At 39.1% G+C, this 19,538-nt stretch overlaps 1 protein-coding gene across 2 annotated transcripts; it reads left to right on the plus strand.

The window, feature by feature from the left end:
• The first annotated feature begins 142 nt into the window (after positions 1-142).
• On the plus strand, positions 143-18,953 carry paqr6 (progestin and adipoQ receptor family member VI). 2 transcript variants are annotated; one of them, XM_026371362.1, is made up of 8 exons: positions 143-290; positions 8,052-8,323; positions 10,242-10,369; positions 11,354-11,559; positions 13,170-13,296; positions 14,029-14,125; positions 14,636-14,780; positions 15,607-18,953. In XM_026371362.1, the coding sequence occupies exons 1-8, from the start codon at positions 230-232 to the stop codon at positions 15,867-15,869; spliced, it is 1,299 nt and encodes a 432-aa protein (XP_026227147.1). In that variant the 5' UTR covers positions 143-229; the 3' UTR covers positions 15,870-18,953. The 2 variants fall into 2 exon arrangements, with proteins under 2 accessions (XP_026227147.1, XP_026227148.1); XM_026371363.1 differs by lacking the exon at positions 143-290 and adding an exon at positions 3,028-3,172 and having other exon boundaries at positions 15,607-18,952.
• The last annotated feature ends 585 nt before the right edge of the window (positions 18,954-19,538 follow it).

The raw sequence follows: 19,538 nt of genomic DNA on the forward strand, positions 1-19,538 counted from the left end.
GAGTAACCAATCCTCTGGCAGCAGAATCGGTGTCACCCCAGAAGAAGACTGGCACTGGTGCTGCCCCAGTTTTTTCTTTTTTCAAATTGGGTAATGGGGTTGGATACCTCACTGACCCAAGGCAGTCCTCTCTGTTAGCCCATGCGGCTGAGGGGCTGCAGGGACAGAATGGAGAAGAAAAACCATTAATTTGACTTTAAACTTGGTTAAAATCTGATTTTTCTGAGACATGTCCATGCAGGGGTCTGTACTCGCAATGGGGAAGTGGCTGCAGTGTCTGGAGTTCATGCGTAAGTAACTTCTCTCTATTTATCTCTTTTCTATCAGTTCGAGCTTCTCTTGTTTTTAGTTTTATTGTTGCATAAAATCCCAAACTTGTGCCGCAGTTCGTTCTACATCAGTGTCATCCCTGTTTGATCCCACGTTAATGATCCCGGACTTCTTGTCCTCTGTCTCCTGATCGTGCAAAACAAGCTTTTCTTTCTTTGCCACATCCAATGGAAAAAAAGTCCCGACTCCGAGGGTGGGATCTCGACACTGAGGAATCCAGCAGTGTTTTTATTCCGTTTGTGCAGGAATGTGCAGGAAGAGGGGCTGTTCAGTACAAACTGTGCGGGCCTGACTGGGGAATAATGATGGACTTATAAGTTTTCTGCTGCCAGATTTTTCCTCCTGCACGTCTTCTCCTCTCCCCGCACCCCGGAGTCGCTTCATCTGACTGCAATGATCCGCTCGGTAACATAAAGCTGAAAGGTCAGAGCTGCTTTCTCTGTTCCCTGCGACATGTGTTAGTTTGGCAGCACTTCTCTACCATGGCAGCGCGGATTCATGTACCGTCACCGCATGCTTCACTTTCTAAGAAATGTTTGTTCGAAGAGCTGCTGGTATTTCACTAGACTCACTCCCCTTTCTTTCACAAACAGACCCCTGAGCCTCTTTCTTCTTGTAAGTCACTCCCATTTATGGGAACGGAATCTATAGGGCGCTGTGCCGCATGTGCGCTATGGCGCAATGTGCAGGCTTTGCAGATATTGTTTGCACAGCATCCTGGGTCAGACTGATGATACCTGTGACCTAAATATTAATAAGAATAACATGTCGGTTGAGAATGAAGTCCAGTTGCCATGTCTGTACACTGTATCCCCCTTTTATTTTGTGTCTCTCTACTCCTTGGGGGTTTTCTGTGTGTTGTCTTTAGCTGAGCTTTTTCTTCTTAAAGCGTTTTTGCAATGAAATGGCAGAATATACATAATAAAAACTCTAAAACTAAGAAAGCAGTGCAATTACAGCTAAATCACTTAAAGGCCTTTTTTAACATTTAGGCCACAAGAGTTGATTTAAAAGAAGAGATTGTTTGTATGTCTGATTTCCTCGGGTTATTCCAGAGATGTGACTCCTGTGAGTATTCCCAGCTGGACAAGCATTTTCTTTTTCCTGTAGTGGATGTACTCTGCTATTTTAGGAATTCTTAGCAGTCAGATGGATCTGATCTGATCTGATGTGTCATCAGGACCAGAATTTGACTATGCAACATTTTAACTGTCCTCTTTGTACATGACACACAAATCAAGTTCATCTGCCAAGAGCTGCTCTTCCAGTTAGTCTAAATCGGGGCGGATCCTGTCTTGCTTTGCTTCCACGGGTCTTGGGCTTGTTGCCAGTTTAATTCTCAAGTGGACGCGAACTGAACCCGAGCTCCTCATGTGCTGGAGGAAGTCGTTTGGCTCCGAGGAAAGTGACCACGGTGCGTCCAGAGCAGGTGCTGGAGGTCGGAGAAGACTTGCTGTAAAACATACAGTGTTGACCTGCATTTAAACTCCTTTACAGCAGATTACAGCTTCTCCAGACTCAGGCGAAGTTTCTGTGTTTTGCATTATTATAAGCATTAGTCTTTAAAACCACATGGATCCATAAAAACTGGAGCTCTGGCACAACAGCAATTCCAGTTTCGTGAACTGTAACAACTCTGTTGTCTTGTGTCACCAGTGGTTGTTAAACAGTCTATAGGCCAAATACATAAATACAGGGGTGAAGTAGCCGAGAATGTTATTTCACTCTATAGGGTGGAGTCACAGTCAGATGTGTTTGCATGAAGACTGAAGGACCAAATCATGAGCTGAGGATCTCCATGTTTAAAAGCATTTATTGCTCAGCCTGGGTGTACTGGGTTTTCTCAGTACAGGTGTGTGGAATTGCTCCTTGACCTGACTCATTGTGGGTGAACACCCTGAGGAGTGAGTGTGCTGATACATGTTGGTATATGCACTCACTCGATTGTGTGGAATTCAATGTTTTTTAATGCCCTACCCATCTTGGTTTCCTCCCTAAATGATGAGGGATGGACCTAAGACATGTGACTTCTGTTTGAATAATCTTTCTCATTCATTTGATGTGTGATCATGCATCTCTGTGAAGAGTCTCAGTCATCCAGGTGAAGTAATCTGAAGGTGGAGTCGTGGGAACTGGACTTTAGTGTGATCATGTAGGTTATTGAACAAATCATTATATCTAATAGAGGCAGCTGTTTTTCTCATAGAGCCCCTTAAGGAGGTCATAGTGGTCAAAATTAAATAATAATAATAATAATAATAATAATAATAATAATAATAATAATAATAATAATCAGACACAGTAGCACTGTCTCTCCTCATGTTTGTATATTCCAGTTAATTGCTATTTAAATGTTTTTAGGTCCAATTCAACCATAAATCTATTTGTAATATGTATCTATTATTTTATTTTTATCTATTTAAACAGTCTTTTAATAATTCAGTGGACTTTATTGTTGACCTCTTTCTATTTTTCTTCTTTCTAACGTGCAGCAGCCTCTCGTGGAGATGTTTTCTTTCTATTTATATAAAAACTGAACTTTAAAATCACTCATCACCAGGAGCGCGCGCGCACATGGCTCGTGTTGTTTTTGCCTCAGTGATCCACGTGAGCACCGAGCGGCGCTTCCTACTGGCTCGCGCGAGGGAACAAAAAAAAAAAAAAAAAAAAAAAAAAACAGAAGACAGACAATTACAGAACCGAGAGACGGAACCGGAGAAGACGCTGCTCCGGTTGTCACAACACGAAAAAAGCAAAGGAATAAAAGAAGAAACGGCAGCTTTTAGCGCCTTTACAGGAGAGCAGGAGGCGACCTTTGACCCCTGCATGCCTGAGGGTCGCGGTAAGTGCGCACGCGGAGGGAAACTGAAAGGTTGAAACCAGGGGTCAGCAGGGAGGAAACTAACTGATTAAAATGCAGAGCTTTCTTTATTTCAATCACCTTAATGCTTTAAGAAAATAGTGTGCATTATTATTATTATTATTATTATTATTATTATTATTATTATTATTATTATTATTATTATTATTGTTTACAGCCTAATGTTTGAGTTTTATATGTCACATTGAGTCAGTCCACAACTCAAACCCAAGTTTGTTATGATGTGCTTCAAAGAAATGCATCAAATATTCATATTTCAGTTTTGTTTTTGGTTGGAAAATCCAATCAAAACACTAGTTAGATAAATTGTTAGTTGCTAATTATTACAACTCTAAATTACACACTCTCAATTTAAAGCTGCAGTAGTTAGTTGATTAATCACTTGTTTGCTAGATGATAAATTGATCTGTAATAATTCTCATAATGTTATTTTTTTTTCTAGCATCATGTTTTAATTTTAGCTTCTGCAATGTGGGGATTTTCCTATATTACACTGAACATTTGAACACGTTACACAAACATTTTCAAAATATTTTAGAAGTTGTTTGAGTAATTAAGGAAGTGTTTAGATTCCAGTCATAGTGAAAATATTTAGATGTTTAAATTTGTAGCCAAACCTGTAATAGTTTTTCATTTAGCTGCAGGTGATTAAATTTTGTGCTGTACTGAGTGTAGCAGGAGAAGAAAAACAGGAAACTGTACATGTTCAGATGCAGGTACAGTGGCAGAGGAATGATATGAGAGCTGGAGGCTGATTGTGGATAAGAGACAGGGAGGAGGCCTTTGTCTTTTTATCTCATGTTTAAATGTATGAGTTCATACTCCATTTAGCAATGAGCTGAAAGTGGTTTCTGTTTGACATCATGTTCCCTTTATTTCTCATAGGAGTGACAGTCACATGCAATCCAGATGAGCATGCTGAAATGTCTGGGTGTCCTTTGGTTTGGTAATAAAAATGTGTGATGTTTAGACACTTACCACAAAGCCGGTGGAATTCGACATGACTTCAGACTTAAAGCAAAAAAGGAAGTTAAACAACACGTCTCATAACATGTTCAGTGTAGGTTCCTTCGTGCAGGGTTGTTACATAAAATGACAAATACTCACGTAACCAAATGCTTAATTTGTGCTGTGTGATGGCATCTAGAAGATTTTAAGATAAGATAAGCAATGGGATTTTTTAAATAAGGTAAGGTAATGAGACGAGAGATTCTGAATGTATGCTCTCTTAAAAACTGGAGATTCAGTGATGTTAGTTGAGTAACAAATACTTTAACGACTTCTTTTGTTGATTGCATTGGACTTGGTCTTCTCTTCACCAGTGCAGAAGGCAAACAGGTTTATGAATCATGTTTAGGCATGTTTGGTATATGTGGCTGCAAAAAGGATTATGACCAAGTTACTGTAGTGGATTACAGATTCAGCAAATGAAAGTTGGTATACGAGGAACCATAATCATTCTTAAATTCAGAAAGCATGTCATTGTAAAGGAACTGAATAGAAGATATTTTCCTTATGCATTAACCAACAGCAAACCCACCAGTCAGTTATTTATGTGCGAGTGTTTTCAGGCTGTCATCTCATATTTCAGCAGCACTGTTGGATGTTGTATAGCTTCAGCAGAAGAATGAGGCGAGGCAGTCACACATGCAGTACACGTGTGTGCATCTACACGGGCTGTCTTGCAAAGCTGTCTTATTTTAAAGGCGTCCATCCACAAGCAAGGATAAGGAATTTCACATTTGCAGTGATAAACTGACAACATAATGGAAATGTAGGTTTGTTATATGTCCTAATTGAAAGAATGCAACTGTGTTCTTTTAGCTCAAAATAGATCCAATGGGCTCTGCCTCTATGTTCAGTCTCTTTAGTATAGAAGTAATCTCAGTGGATATTTAGGTCACATGCTTCATGCATGTCATGATTTACTTTATAAAACTTTTTCCATTCCACCCTCAGCCAAGTGTTTCAGGACTGTTTTAAAGTCCACCCAGGGCTTTTTTAAACAAATAAATTTTTATCAATTAACAACTGTAAGTATAATGTATGTGCATTTTCAGTTTCAGTATCACTTCTCCAATTCTTGTTTCGAGACTATTACTAGTTGGTAAAATAAGATATGATCTCATATTAGGGTAGAAATAATACAGAGTCTGTGTTTGTCTGGTGTTAAAACAGACATGAAATCATCTCTCCATGCGTGATCTAAACACCCCCTCTTACAACTCAACATGCCTTTCTCAAGACAGGAAGAGCTCAACTTTTTTTTTTGTCAAATCTTCAGGAAACCAGAGGCTGTTTCTAATAGTGGATGTTATCTTATAAGGGAGGATGCATGCAAGATTTAATAAACCACTTACACACAAAGCCCGTGTTCCAGCCAAGTTTTAGAGAGGCTCTACACAGGGAAATCAAATTCTGAACTCTGTATTATGGTCTTCAATAGGCAGCTACTGTACGGCGTGTGTCAGGCTCAGTGATGATATCTCTCATCCCTTTTACCTTTTTGGGTTTATAAACCCATATTGCCTTAGTTTCATACCTCAGAGGTGTTTTAGCAGTTTTATATATTGTGTGTTTTGTCTTGTGATCTTGCAGAGTTGAATGTTAAGTCATCAGACAAGCATGTTCTTCCACCCCTCACTCCTTTCGTTCCATTCTCTGCTTTAGAACTGTAAAAACTTAACATTCACTTATTGGTCGCTTCAGCTTCCTCTGCTTTAGTCGTGTTGCCGTTTTGATCCTGAACTGCGAGAGAATGATTTAGTTAGTCCTCTCAGACTTTTGCTGTAACAAAACACATCTGATCACATATGTTTCCATCTCTGTGTCGAGGGATTTGGGGTTGTTATGTAGACTATGTCCAACTTGTTGTTGGTCAACATGACAACACACAGTGATACAGTCACTGGCTCACCAAATTCTGTGGGTCTGCAGTACATATGTGTCTCCTGATGTCAGTGCTGATGAGAGTCCACGTCCTTAGCAGTGTGTTTTTCTGGTCCAGGTCCACAGACACTGAGTCAACTGTTCAACGTGCACAGTGGCATTAACATTCTTGACTTGTTGTTGATCTCTTACAGTCAGTTATAGTCTAATACATATACTTTACATGGACAGGATTAAAATTCAAATCAGTCACACATCTTGCAAAGCTAACTATTCAAATCATTGGTACCAGATGATGATAATGATCTCAATTCAAATGAGTATTTTTTACAGTGCAGTGAACCCAGTGGCTGTAGCTGTGGTTGTCATCAGACAAGCAGACAAAACTCGGTCTTGTGTGTGTTTGTTGTTTTGTGGTGAATGCAGGATTTGTCCCAGTGTGCATGCATGTAGGTGCATGATTACTGGTGCATGTTCTCTCATAGAATGGCCTGTGTTTGAGGCAACTCATTTCCATCCAGTGCAGCGTGTAACAGTCATCCTTTGGCCCTTGTGTTCTCAAGGCTTTAGCCTCCACAAAGCTCACTTTGTCACAGTCAACAGGCCAAGGTCTACAGCTGGGTTGCAGTAAGTTGTGGTTGCCTCGCGTTGTGCCCACACTGCCAAAGAGGATCCCCTTAAGGTATATGCCAGGAAATGTTTTATCCTGTTAAAGAAGAGATAGTCAAAGACTGAGACACAGGCAGGTTAGTAAAACTGCCTAGAAGATCAGTCTTATATTGGACATTTGTTGAGCATTTGACAGTTAAAACATTTGAAATCACTTACTTGGCACAAATACTGTCTAGATGCAGCTTGTGTGTGAAGCTTGTGGTATCTTATACCATTCTTCTGTTGACAATGAAGGAGTTCTGTGAAATATTGCCTCTGGCATGCTGTTATAATGATGCCTGCTCTCACATTACTGTCACAGTCCACAACAGTGGGACAGTGCCAAGCCTTCTTTATGTTGATGTTGGAGTATGTCTCAAGAGTGGCCACAATAGGAGATTGTTCCCAGTGTCTGCTCCGGTTAACGAGGACATCACATTGAAGGACTCATTTCTATGTAAATTATTTTTTTTTTTTATGTTATTAAACATCTTTCCTTTCCCTGTAAACTTCACCTCTATGATGAACCTGGAACACAATGTTCAGAAATCCAGTATGTTGCAACCAGTGTTGTCAGTGCTGATGACCTAAGTGATGAGCAAAACAAACCAGATGGAGTTCAGTTCATTTCAGTAAAGTAAGGAAGGGAAAGAATGAAGACTTCACTTTACTAGAATAGTTTTTTCCTCCTGACTTTAAATAGCCTGCAAAGTGACGACCTGTGTTAGTGCAGGTATCATGACACTGACAACATTCAAATAGTACAAAACAATTTGTTTGTTGGCCATTTTCATGCATCAGGCTAAATATTGATTCATATCAATTTATGAAATAATACATTTTATACACCTTTGTTTAATTCTTCGACAGACGTAAAGTTTTCTGTCACTACATCTTCCGTGTTGGTTGTGATAGCTAGAGAAGAAAAACTCAATTAGTCAACAAAAGTCCATCTAGAACCTGGATAGTGTAGTGATAAGATCACTGCCCTCCATGTGGGAAACCGGGGTTTGAGTCCTGGCTGTGGCCTACCTCCAGTAGGGGTCCTTAGGCAAAACAAGTGGCCTTGTAAGTCGCTTTGGATAAAAGCGTATAAATGACTAAATGTAACCTTAAGATCCCAGATTGTTCTTCTTCAAGAAGCTTGGAGAACAAGCTGAAGAGTCCGGAGACCTCAGAGATCTGCTTTCAACACCTAAATGCTGTAGATATGTAACGCAGGCAGGTGTTTGAACACGCAGAGCAATAAAAGTAAAAGCAAGAGTTTGAAGTCTGTTGTGTTTGTTGTGTGTTCCTGCAGTGTTTCCAGTGTGGCGGGGGGTCAGGACCAGTAGTGGCGGCGGAGGCGGGTGGAGCCAGGGCTGGGAACATTGCTTGCGATGGGAGCCACAGAGTGCAAGACAAGAGGCCCGGATCTCAGTATTTGACTGCCCTGTCTGGCTAGTCCTCTGTCGACAGGGACGTGCCAGGCTCAGGGAGGTTTGTCAGAGAGGGAGGGCAACTATTCGACTACCTACAGACATGCTCAGCATCAAGCTTCCCCAGCTTTTTGACATCCACCAGGTCCCAAAGGTAAGCAATGAAAGTACTGCCCTTACTGCAAAGTTTTTATCGTCTTCTGAAGCCCGAGTTATAGTTTGGTTTACCCGGCTCCAAAAGCAAATGTCCTGTGATGATTAGCAGTTTAGGTACCAGGTGCTAGGACTGTCACCAGTGTGTGTGTGGGACAGGTCACGTATTTCTTTTACAATGGCTGGTGTGAAACTGGATCATGGAAGGTGATGATCTGCGCTCCATTAATGAAGTTATACAGAAAAATAAGAATTTATTACTAACATTCGTTAAGTGCAGTCAAAACTACAGACATGATTCTGTGATTTTATTGTCAGATAAGTCGCTATTAATAAGCAGCCTTATACCAAGCATATATTCTGACTGTGGTGTTTTCTAGTAAGTATTTAATGGTGTTGTGTAGCTATTCTTCAATCAAGTCTGCAGGGACACAGAATTAGTGTATGCAGTTGGTACACTGAGAAACAAAACCAGTAATTATTGCATGCAGTGCAGCCAATTATGCTACAATTGCAAAATGCAAAAAATAATTTCATAAAATCTAATATTTCCTAGAAATATTGCCTTTCTCTATTAATGTATAAAAGCACACAGCAGACCAACTATGTGATTTTAGCATTCACACCTTAGTTGGAAAGTTATGTGGTACAGTAGCTGTTTGTTGTGGACGCAGAGCCCTACAGGCATCCGCTCGGCTGTAGGGACCTTATCTTACATGATAAGTGGTAATTGCAGTATCAGTTTTACAGTCTACTCATTGTCACTTACTAAAAATACAGTACATGCCCTAGATCTTTCTGGAAGTCGAATTTAAAGATTATACTTTCAGTTTTTAGGATTATTTGGTTGTCTGCTTGTTTCAAACGAAGTCTGTTTATTCACAACATTGCTAGACCTTGGACAGAAATGTTGCACCTACAGGAACTAGAACAGCAAACGTCTAATCTTATCTAGAGTGAGTATAAGTTGGAAAAACACACTGGATGTATCAGTCAGGGAACAGATATTTTAGACATATCCTAGAAAGGCACTTACAGGGTCATAAAGTACATGTGACAACTTGGTATTGTTGCTATTTTCCAGTAAATAGATTTCAGATTAATGCACATAACCTATCTTGATCTTCAGCATCCTCTGCTTGAGAAAATTTTTACATTGTTGTCGTCTTTGTTTATCTTTGAGTCTTCCTTGTTAGCATATCTGGTCAGACCCGGCCCGTGACACTGTGCCCCATAGAAACAGATTTTCACCATTTCCTTAAGATTAATGTCAATAATGAAATGTAGGGAGCTAGACTGAAAAAAGCTGAGGACCCCTCTAGGGGTCAAGGTAGGGGAAGAAGCATAAATAAGTATTGCTATATAATTTTGTGCATTTTTTCTAAATCTTTTTCCTAAATCTAGATGTTTGCTTCAGAACTTTTGTGGCTTTTAATGGTTGTTCAAATTAAACACTAAGTGGTAGAACAACCCATTTGCCGTCTGGGTCACTTTAACTGTCTGGAACAGAGATACAGCCGGGCTGATGCGCTGGCCACTCTGATCCTGTTTTTAGAGTAGCATTATCAGCATATGTGTTGGCTAGTAAGTAATTAAACTGTAGTAATTTAAAGCTATTATGATATACACAAAGTTTATCCATCAAAGAGCGCTGACGGTGTCATTTTAAAATGTAAAATATCTTGAATGTATGTTGGTGACAGCTGTTCAAAAAACAAAATAAAGGGATTGCTGTCAGAAAACTTTCTATAAGATGTTGAAAATCAGCTGGTATGATGTTATCTGATGTTTTTACTTCAAACTCACCGATACTGATATAAATCCAGTATCCAGTACTGTCCAGTCCGTTTTCCGCAGCAGGGATCAACAGGGTTTTGTACCGTGTCATTCTTTACCTGGACTGTCTTGTTGTGCCTCAGGTGTTCAGGGAGGATAGCATCATCTCTGGATACCGTCACCCGCGGAGCTCTGCGCTGGACTGTGTCCTCAGCAGCTTCCAGATGAACAATGAGACAATCAACATCTGGACCCATTTTCTACCAACGTGGTGTGTAACAGCACAAATATTGCCGAACTTTACTTTTTTGTCACATCACCTCACTGAACCTTAAACTTACAATCTACATTCTTCCTCTTGTGTGCGTAGCAAGATTAGTTTGTCCACATTCTCGTCTCGTTCACGATGTAGCCAGCATTCAAAAAAATGTGCTTGGAGAGTTTTCAAATGGTTGGATTACATCAGTGTTTAGGTTAGAAGTTGCTCTTTTGCTTCCAACAGAGTGCACTTCTGTTGTGTCCCTCAAGTAGCCTATTGCTAAATTCCCATTCATGCCACCATGGTGGGCCAGTTTCAGATGAAGTGGTCTCATGATCACTGGAGTGCGAGGGATGACATATGTATCTGTAAATTTAAATAGTGAAATTAAAATGAAATGATTACTGATATCTTACATTTAGTAAAAAAAAAAGAAAAAAAAGAAACATAACTATCTGAATACCAAATTGAAAACCGACTACCTATACAGCAAATGTCTGAATATCCAAATGTTTGGGTAGTTCTAAGAAATTAAAAGTAAAATGATAAAATGATGTCATTTTAAGATGACATTGTCCTTGTATAAGAAATTAACATAGCCAGCTTAGTTCATGACTGAGCCCACTGCAGATGTTGTATTCAACACCAAATCAAGCAGTAACTTGACATTTTTAAAAAATCTTTTCTGCATTTTTGTGAACATAACTTTGTTTTGTATCCTGGATGTAATCCCCTCCTTCTCCTCGTTCTTTGTAGTGCTGGAGAGAAAATAAACATACGTGGATGAGACGTGCTTTAGAAAGGTGTTTCAAAAAAACTGAGGCAGGGTTCCAAAAACTATGAAAAGCCTGAATCCAAAAACACAAAACAAGTCCAGGATGCCACAATGGTCCAAGTACAACATTCTTGAAGAGGGAGTCAGTACAAGTCAGAGAGAAGCAGTTGTGAATTTCTTCTAAATGTGAAGAATTACAGAAAGAAAATCTATATTTCCAGGTACTTCCTGTGGCGTTTCTGTGTCCTCTGCTCCACTCTGAACTTCCTGACCGATAGCTACACATGGCCCCTCCTGGTGTACATGCTGCTCATCTGTATTTACCCCTTCACCTCCAGCTGTGCACACACCTTCAGCACCATGTCTGCAGAGTCCCGTCACATTTGCTACTTCTTTGACTACGGAGCCCTCAGCCTCTACAGCCTGGGTAAGACGCAGATTTGGGTTTCCCAGCAGAACTCTAGGGAATGGGAACATCTTGAAGTCACAGATGGGAATGAGTGAATCTTTGAGCTATCTAAACAATCACATCCCTTGAGAAAGGCAAAGCACTGCGAGTGCTTCGTGCGACTTGGTGCATATTTGAATTTATCAGTGTTTGTTTGGTGCATGATTTGTAGTTCACACCACTATTTTTCTGTGCTCACAATGTTGTAGAATCGTTTTTTACTATAAAATGTGTTGGTTAGTTGTGTTTTTGTTGACTTGAAAAGAGCATAATTACTGGAGCAAGAAAAAGTATATGAACCCTTTGGAATTTAATGGTTTTCTTCATAACTTAAAAAAAAATGTGATATGATCTTCATCTAAGTCAAGAGTATTAACAAATACAATGTGCCTAAAATAACAAAAACAAATTCAGATCTTTCATGTCTATTAAGAGCAACCATAAAAACCTCATAGTGCTATTGGATCCCTTTAAATAATGACCTTTAAGAAGTCGGGTACCTGGAAGAAATTTAGTTTGTAGGTGTGGGGGTTCCAAAACGGTTCACATACTTTACATACTTTTTCATGCCACTGTATGTTTTCTATTTTAAAGTTTTATACGTGACGACTAATCGTAAGGATCGTACGAGTAATAGAGTAAAATACAACCTCAGAAGGTTTTCAGTATGTTTCTGTTGTTCTACACCTAAGTGCCCGTTGGTGTTTTCCTCAGTGGGCAAATATGCTAAAATAACAAGTGTGATTTAAATTAACCTCCTTAGAACTAAGCTGTGTACATATGTCAGATTCTACTCTTATGGATATGTTTATGATATAAGCATTATTATATATTAAACATTTCCTGCAGACCAACACTAACACACTTCAGTTGAGGACTCTCCAAGATGCTGATCCTCAATCTACCACAAAGCCTCTTAATGCCAAGATTTGCCCAAGTGCTCAAAAGTCCGTCTCACGGATAAGAGCCCCAGGGGGGGCTGTCTATGCAGATCTAAACTATAGGACACATTTTGCAGTCAAAGGTGAAGCTTATCTATTTAAGCACACAATACAACAGATGCTCCCGAGGGAAGAAGATAACATCTACACGGTTCTAATTGTTCTGCAGCTCTACAAAGCTTTCAGATTTACATTTCCTTTCCTTTAATTCAAAATAAACTCAATAAAACCCACAGACGCTACTTACACAGTGTTAAATTCATTTAAAGACAAACTACAAAGCCAGTGTGTGTTTTTAAATGTGCCCTTTTCTACTGTAGCGACCCCCAGTGGTTGAATCAGAAAAGACACTGTCGCAGACAGACTGCACCATTTTTCATATGGATTGTTGAACTGCCATCAGAATCAGAATCAGAATTGATTCTGATTCTGATTTAGTGACAATCATGTCAATCATTTAAGTTTTGAAAACATTAAAACTACAAATATTGTAGATAAAACGATCTGTACATAAATATATTCACTTGCACTGCATACAAAGACACTTATGATATGAACTTCATGTTTTAAAGTAGGCATGCTTGAGCAGTAGGAGTAAAGAAGTCAAAGTAATGTAATGTTTATTTCATGTTCTGTGTTTTTGACCAGGTTGTGCCATAAGCTATGGATACTATGTCATGCCAGACTGCTGGGTAAACAGTTTGCTCCATCAACATTTTGTCCCTGTTGCTATTGGAAACACATTGTTCTGTACCAGCCTGTCCTGCTATTCCAGGTAAGAAGCTGCTGTGAACATCCTCTATGCCCCCAGGCTTGCATAAATGAATAAATGTTTTCAAGGAAGTTAAACCTAAATCTCCCCTTTCGCGTTAGGGCTTTTTTGTCTTTTGTCAGATAGCTGCAGGATCCTCTGATTTCTATACAAGCAGCTTTTTTTATCCCAAGAAAACGCAGTTTACATTTAGCAGACGCTTTTATCCAAAGTGGCTTGCAAGTGAGACAACGGTAGGTAGGCCACAGCCGGGATTTCGCCAATTCAATAATGGATGGAGGAGCTGTGGGAAGAAGCATTTACACCAACGTGTCACACTTAAACTCTCAGCTGAAACCCAGACAAATTAAATTATTTTAGCTTTAGCAAATCTTTAAGACACAGTGAGACCTGAGGAAACCAGATATATACTGTATTACTAACTGCATGACTGCTTATCTTTTATTAGTTTAGTTATACAGTAAGTTACTCATTAATACATTAAAGAATGGAGGAAATGTGAAAGTGATTGAACCAGTGGTCTATGACATTATGGCTTTTGTGAGAGTCAAGGGAAAAAAACTACTTACTACTTTCCTGCAGCTCTGTCAGTACTGAAATGTCTAATACTCAGATCATTGAGTAAGATGATTAAAGGCTCTTTAGCCTGCATAGCAACAGTGATTATATGATGCAGGTCGTACTGTACAGAGAGAGGAAAACTAACTTGTTACTGCCCCTTTTCTGTCTCTTCAGGTTCCTGGAGTTACAGTTTCCACAGAGAAGTAAAGTTCTAAGAACAGCAGCCTTCGTCGTCCCGTTCATATTTGATACTACCCCCCTCATTTACAGGGTGAGTGTTATCATTGGGGATTTCTAGGTGTGCTTCTCGTCTGCTTTTACCCACATTTTAAAACTGTATTCGAAGCCATCGTTTCCAATAAAAACTACCATATTTTGCAAAAGCCACCAAATTTGTTTGTGTGTTTGTTTTATTATGTAAAAGCTCTGATCCGATTGGTGCCAGGCTTTAATACTTTGAGCAGGATTTTGGCTCCTTAAGTGAGAAACTGATTTCCTTCTTAATCTAATACAAATATCTCACTGCCGTCAGTTATTTCCTTTAATCACAATGATTAGTTTGTGCAAAACTTAAATCACTTGCTGGAGTTTTTAGTCCATAGTTGGGTCATAAATAGTTTCAACAAAGCTGTAACCATCAGTACATTTGTTGCACATTGACACATCTGCCTTCAGTATTATATTTAGTGTTAAGACTTAAAACTTATGCATCAATATGTTCTTCTTCTTCTTCTTCCTCTTCTTCTTCTTCTTCTGAATAGTTTTGTTTTTCTGTGTGCAGATCCTTGGGTGCTGCGGGGAAAGCTGCAGTCCCAGCGATGCTTTGTCTAATCACTGTTATCATCTCCTCTTCGCCTTCCTCACCTGTTTCCTGTTTACGGCCCACCTCCCGGAGAGGTTGGCTCCAGGCCGTTTCGACTACTTTGGTAAATCCTTCAGTGATACTGTTATAGGCTGTAAGCTATTTGGCTTTGCACAGAATACAGTAGAATGATTACATATAAGATCAAAAATACATACTAGCTCCATCACCATCTGCTTCAGTTGAGTTGTAGGCACAACTAACATTTTCACTGCGTAACTTCTGGGTGTGTTCAAGTGTAACTTGTCATTCAAAAGGTTGAAACAGAGCGTGCACGTACAGTGTAACACTCAGTAGTCGTGTCCAAATCTGCAGTGAGCAGTTTATTTAGAGAGGTGTTCACATGAAGCTTTACCTGTTCTTTGATTTCTCCCTGCTGACTCCTGGACCATTTAAACAAAACAACAGCCCAGTTTCAAAAAGGCTTTTGATTCGGTATCGTGTAAACTTTCACACAGGTTTCATTGTCCTCAAAAGCTTGAACTTCGCAATATCCTGGCAGAGAAAGAGCTGCATTGTGCAAAAGAAAAAAGAACATGGTTTTCTAACAGTGGTTGAAAGTTGAAGTTAGTTAATGTTGAGAAAATTCAGTCTCTTTTTAATAACCACACATTTTAGCTCCACTAAAAGTTTGAAACATGTCTCTGATACCTGATTTTATTTGCAGCTCTAGCTATAATATGATGTAAACTCAAATCTGGGGGATGATGGTGTCTTTGCTTATTCAATTTTCTGGCACCTGACTGAACTGAAAACAGACTCATCCAGTTTTCATTTGTGTACATGATGGTTCACGAGTTGAAGATCGAATCTCTGAGCAGTTTCTAACGACTGAAGTTTTAGCCTCTACCTCTTTGTTTCACTAACTTCCTCTTGTCTTCCTCTACAAGGCCACAGCCACCAGCTCTTTCACGTGAGTGCGGTGGTGGGGACCCACTTCCAGATGGAGGGTGTCATAGCAGACATGACGTCGCGGAGGGCATGGCTTGTGGCCCACGGAGTGGTGCCTTCCTTACTCGGGACCATGGGGGCGCTAGCCGTCAGCCTCATCCTCAACCTGGGTATCATTGGCATTTTCAGTGCCCCGCTGCTGTGGAAACCCTGCCGCAGCTCGAAACAGCACATGACAGCTTGTGAGTGCAAGGAGCAGTGAGGGAGTATTTTCCACTTAAAGCCATGAAATGGCTGATTCACTTTCCAAAGGAAAGGTTTGGGCTGTTTGTCTCAGCCATGTGTGTTTAAGATTACTACTAACAGTTCACATTAGTGCTCATTTAACACCAGTCGTTTTCTAATTCAGATATAATGTTTTTGATACACTGTGTTCAGTGCAGAAGAAGTTTTACACACAGTATTTGTTCAACTGTTTACACAGAAACTGAGGACCCAGTTTTTTCAGCCTTTTCTTGATGTTACATTAAGCTCATGTGAAAGGCTGAAATCATGTACACAAATGTCTGTTTAACTTATTTTTTAAGTATGTATTCAAAAAACCTTGAAGAAAGCACACTCTAATAACACAACAAGTGCCTTATTGTAGATGTACACTTCATTTACACTGTTTACAGTAGAAACAAACTGGAAGCGTTTAAGGTTACAGTTTACAGGGATATTATTTTGGGGTTAATGATGCTTTTTTTGCTCTTACTAGGCCAGAATATCCATTATGTAAGTAAGAACTTATTGACAATGTTCTAACTGGACTGGATGGTTAGTAGGATTGCTCTATGTATGAAGCAGCGCAGACGACCCTTATTCAACTCTACATAATATAATGCAGATTGGATTGGCAGCACTTATACATCCACCTATTGATTCCACTCTGCACTGACTGGAATTGATTTGCAGTGTGGTTCTCTTTCTGATTGCCTGCCTTATTATTAACCCCACAATCTTCCCTCAATGGGGGAAAAAGAAATGTTACAGTGCGGCAGTGATTAAAAGACAGGTACCATTTTTATAACGGTGTGTTTCCATGGCAGCGCTATAGCGGCCTCACGCCCCCTGAAGATCTTAAACAGTTTTTATATTGTGGGGAAATGGCACCGTTTTCTTCGTCACATATCATAAAACCCATTTTAAACATCTATCATGTACAATTGCACTTAAAACAAAAAAAAATCAGTGGTTTTAATTCTACTTTTTAAGTATTTGCACATTTCCAGTCCGTTTTCTAGCACTTGTGGTTTAACTTTCAGTGGAATCAAGAGAAACTGTGAGACAGAAGTATATTTGGTCATAGTCTGGGGTTTTCTGGTGTTATAGAAATGTAGTATAACAAACCAGTAACACTCCATATATCCTTTAACTAACCTGTTGCTTCATGAGACATTTACCACTAAACTCTTCTGTTTATAGATATTTATTGCTTTTAGTTTCAAAATTAGAAGTGTTTCTTTTTTTTAAGGCAGGATTCATATTCTTATACATAAGCTAACTAAACTTCTTTAGTACATTGCAGTTTTATCAAGTTATTTTTCACCAAAATCAAGCCGTAAAACAAGCGAAAGGGTTATTTTACTAATCAACTTTAAAACTTAAAATAAGTAATATGAATCTATCAGAGCAGAAAACATTTTAAAGCAGTCTGTTAATGACTACTTGTATGTTTTCTGTTTTTCATTTAGTATAAGTGGAAACTGATCCAGTCTATCTACCCTGTTTGTTTTTTTTCATTGGCTAATTAATCAATCATGTTAGCATCAGATCTGTATTGTGAAATAATGCAGAATAACTAAAAAAACAGATTTTAAAAATGTTTCTTTAAGGACTTCATATTCTTTAAGGACTTCATATTGGAGTAAAATGACTTGATAAGTTGCTTAAAATAGGAAATAAATAAATAATATTGTCATAGCAGCCATAGGAGGACAGTATGTACAGCATATTGTTGAGAGCCATGGTAAACGTACTGTTTAATAGGAAGCTGGGAGTCGCATTACTAAACATCTGTTGCAGCATACAGCAGGTACAGACTCCAGTAGTGCTCATCTTACTTGATAAAGAGCGTGGAAGGCTCATGTGTATAAAACATATTTTAAGGCATTTAATGGGACACATTTATACCTAATTCTACCTGTAGTTCTAACACACAACCCGCAGGACACACATGGCCAACACTCACACTCACACTCTGTATTTTTATCTGTGTCGGTAGAGACTTTATTAAGAGGGGAAACGTATGTGATGGTGGGAATGAGGTGTGTTTTAGGAACATGTTGGACGCTGAAGTAGAAATGTCGGAAGCAGAGTGAATGTGTAGAATCACAAATCGCACTCACTTACACACACACACACACACACACACACACACACACACACACACACACTTTTGTATTAGAGCATTGTTCAAGATTTTTTTCAAGGTTAGTGTGCACAGTATAAAAGTCGCCCTTTATGTCACAGTCAGATTAGATATATGCCCTCGCTGTGGCTTCTGTGACTGTTCTTCTCCACCCGTGCCGAGCGTTGATCGATTTTTATTTTGCTCTACAGTCATCATCTTACAGCGTTCCTCGGTTTGACCCTGTTGATTCTTGGAATTGCATCATTACTGACTTCTGATGTGGTTCTTTGATATTGACCCAAACTAGTTTGAACTCCATTTATTTCTAAGCTGCTGTTGTGATTTTTTTTTTTGTCATCTCACTCGTCCTCAGCCGTGTGTTTCGCACGGTGCAGTGTTTTCAGCTGTTTTAGTGCTCAGCTGATGCTGAGCATCAAAGCTTCCACACCAGTTAGATCAATGCTGATATTGCCTCGTTTCAATCGCAGTTAGTTCATTTATGACCAAATTATCAATTACAAATCCAGACCAGATCACTGTTACCTTTGTCACTTGTCGTACAAACCTCACAGGTTCACTCCTCACTTGAACAGATGCAGATTGTACTTATCAGGAAAACCGGGCACTTTTCAACTTGTACTGAAGGCTGATAATTAACGTGAAATAGAGAGCAAAGGTGAGCTTGATACAACAAGGATTTTTTGGTGTTAAAAAATGTGTTTAAAGGGTTATTGGTGCTTTTTTTTTTTTTATGTTCTATATGGGTTTTTTTATATAAGGCTTGATTTTGATTTGTTGCTTATCCGTAAAAAAAAAAAAGCATTTAAAATGTATAAATACTTATATGTTCATTGATGTGTAAAAGTTGTAATTTGCTATTTTGTTCTACTAGGCTCCTGTAATAAATTAAGCCTTTTATAAATGTAGTATTTGCCACTGGAATAATTTCAAATGTCTCAAAACAGATTGGATGCGGTTTCACTATATAGTTAACACAATAACTATTAAGCTGTTGATCATTTTCTTGATTGATTAGTTATAAAATCCTACAAAAAAAGTTAATTGTCATGACATGAAATATGTAACACGTCCATCATGTGTGTAGTTACAAACATGCAAAATATTAATTTGTCGTTACGCAGTGTGTGTGAGTGACCAGCAGAGGGCAGAGCTGGACAAGAAGAGCTGATCCTCCATCCCCGCTTCTCTCCTGATTTAGTTAGGATTTAGTTTTAAAAAACCAGCTGCATTTACAGTGTTGCAGTAGTGTGAGTCCCCAAAGAATAAAAAAAATACACAGCTTAAAAAAAAAGAAAGAAAATCAAGATCTCCAGTCCAACATTCAACCTGACTTATCCTAAATGTGAGACCTGCTGGTGTGAGATTGTTCCACTGGTTTAAAGAGCAGGTGTTTTTATTTGAGGCAGTCTTGAAATGAGGATCAAAATCCTAAATTAACAGGCCAGGAATTCTTTTTTAAAAGATGCTGATGTGAAATTCTGAATCTCTTACTCCACACTTCAGATTTCAGGAGAC

Source organism: Anabas testudineus, chromosome 16 (assembly GCF_900324465.2).
Source record: "Anabas testudineus chromosome 16, fAnaTes1.2, whole genome shotgun sequence".
NCBI lineage: Eukaryota > Metazoa > Chordata > Actinopteri > Anabantiformes > Anabantidae > Anabas > Anabas testudineus.

Coding starts and splice junctions, on each gene's coding strand:
- paqr6 (XM_026371362.1), top strand. CDS start 230: ATGTCCATGCAGGGGTCTGTACTCGCAATGGGGAAGTGGCTGCAGTGT. Junction 8,324..10,241: donor ACATCCACCAGGTCCCAAAG/GTAAGCAATGAA, acceptor GTTGTGCCTCAG/GTGTTCAGGGAGGATAGCAT. Junction 14,781..15,606: donor AGGCCGTTTCGACTACTTTG/GTAAATCCTTCA, acceptor TTCCTCTACAAG/GCCACAGCCACCAGCTCTTT.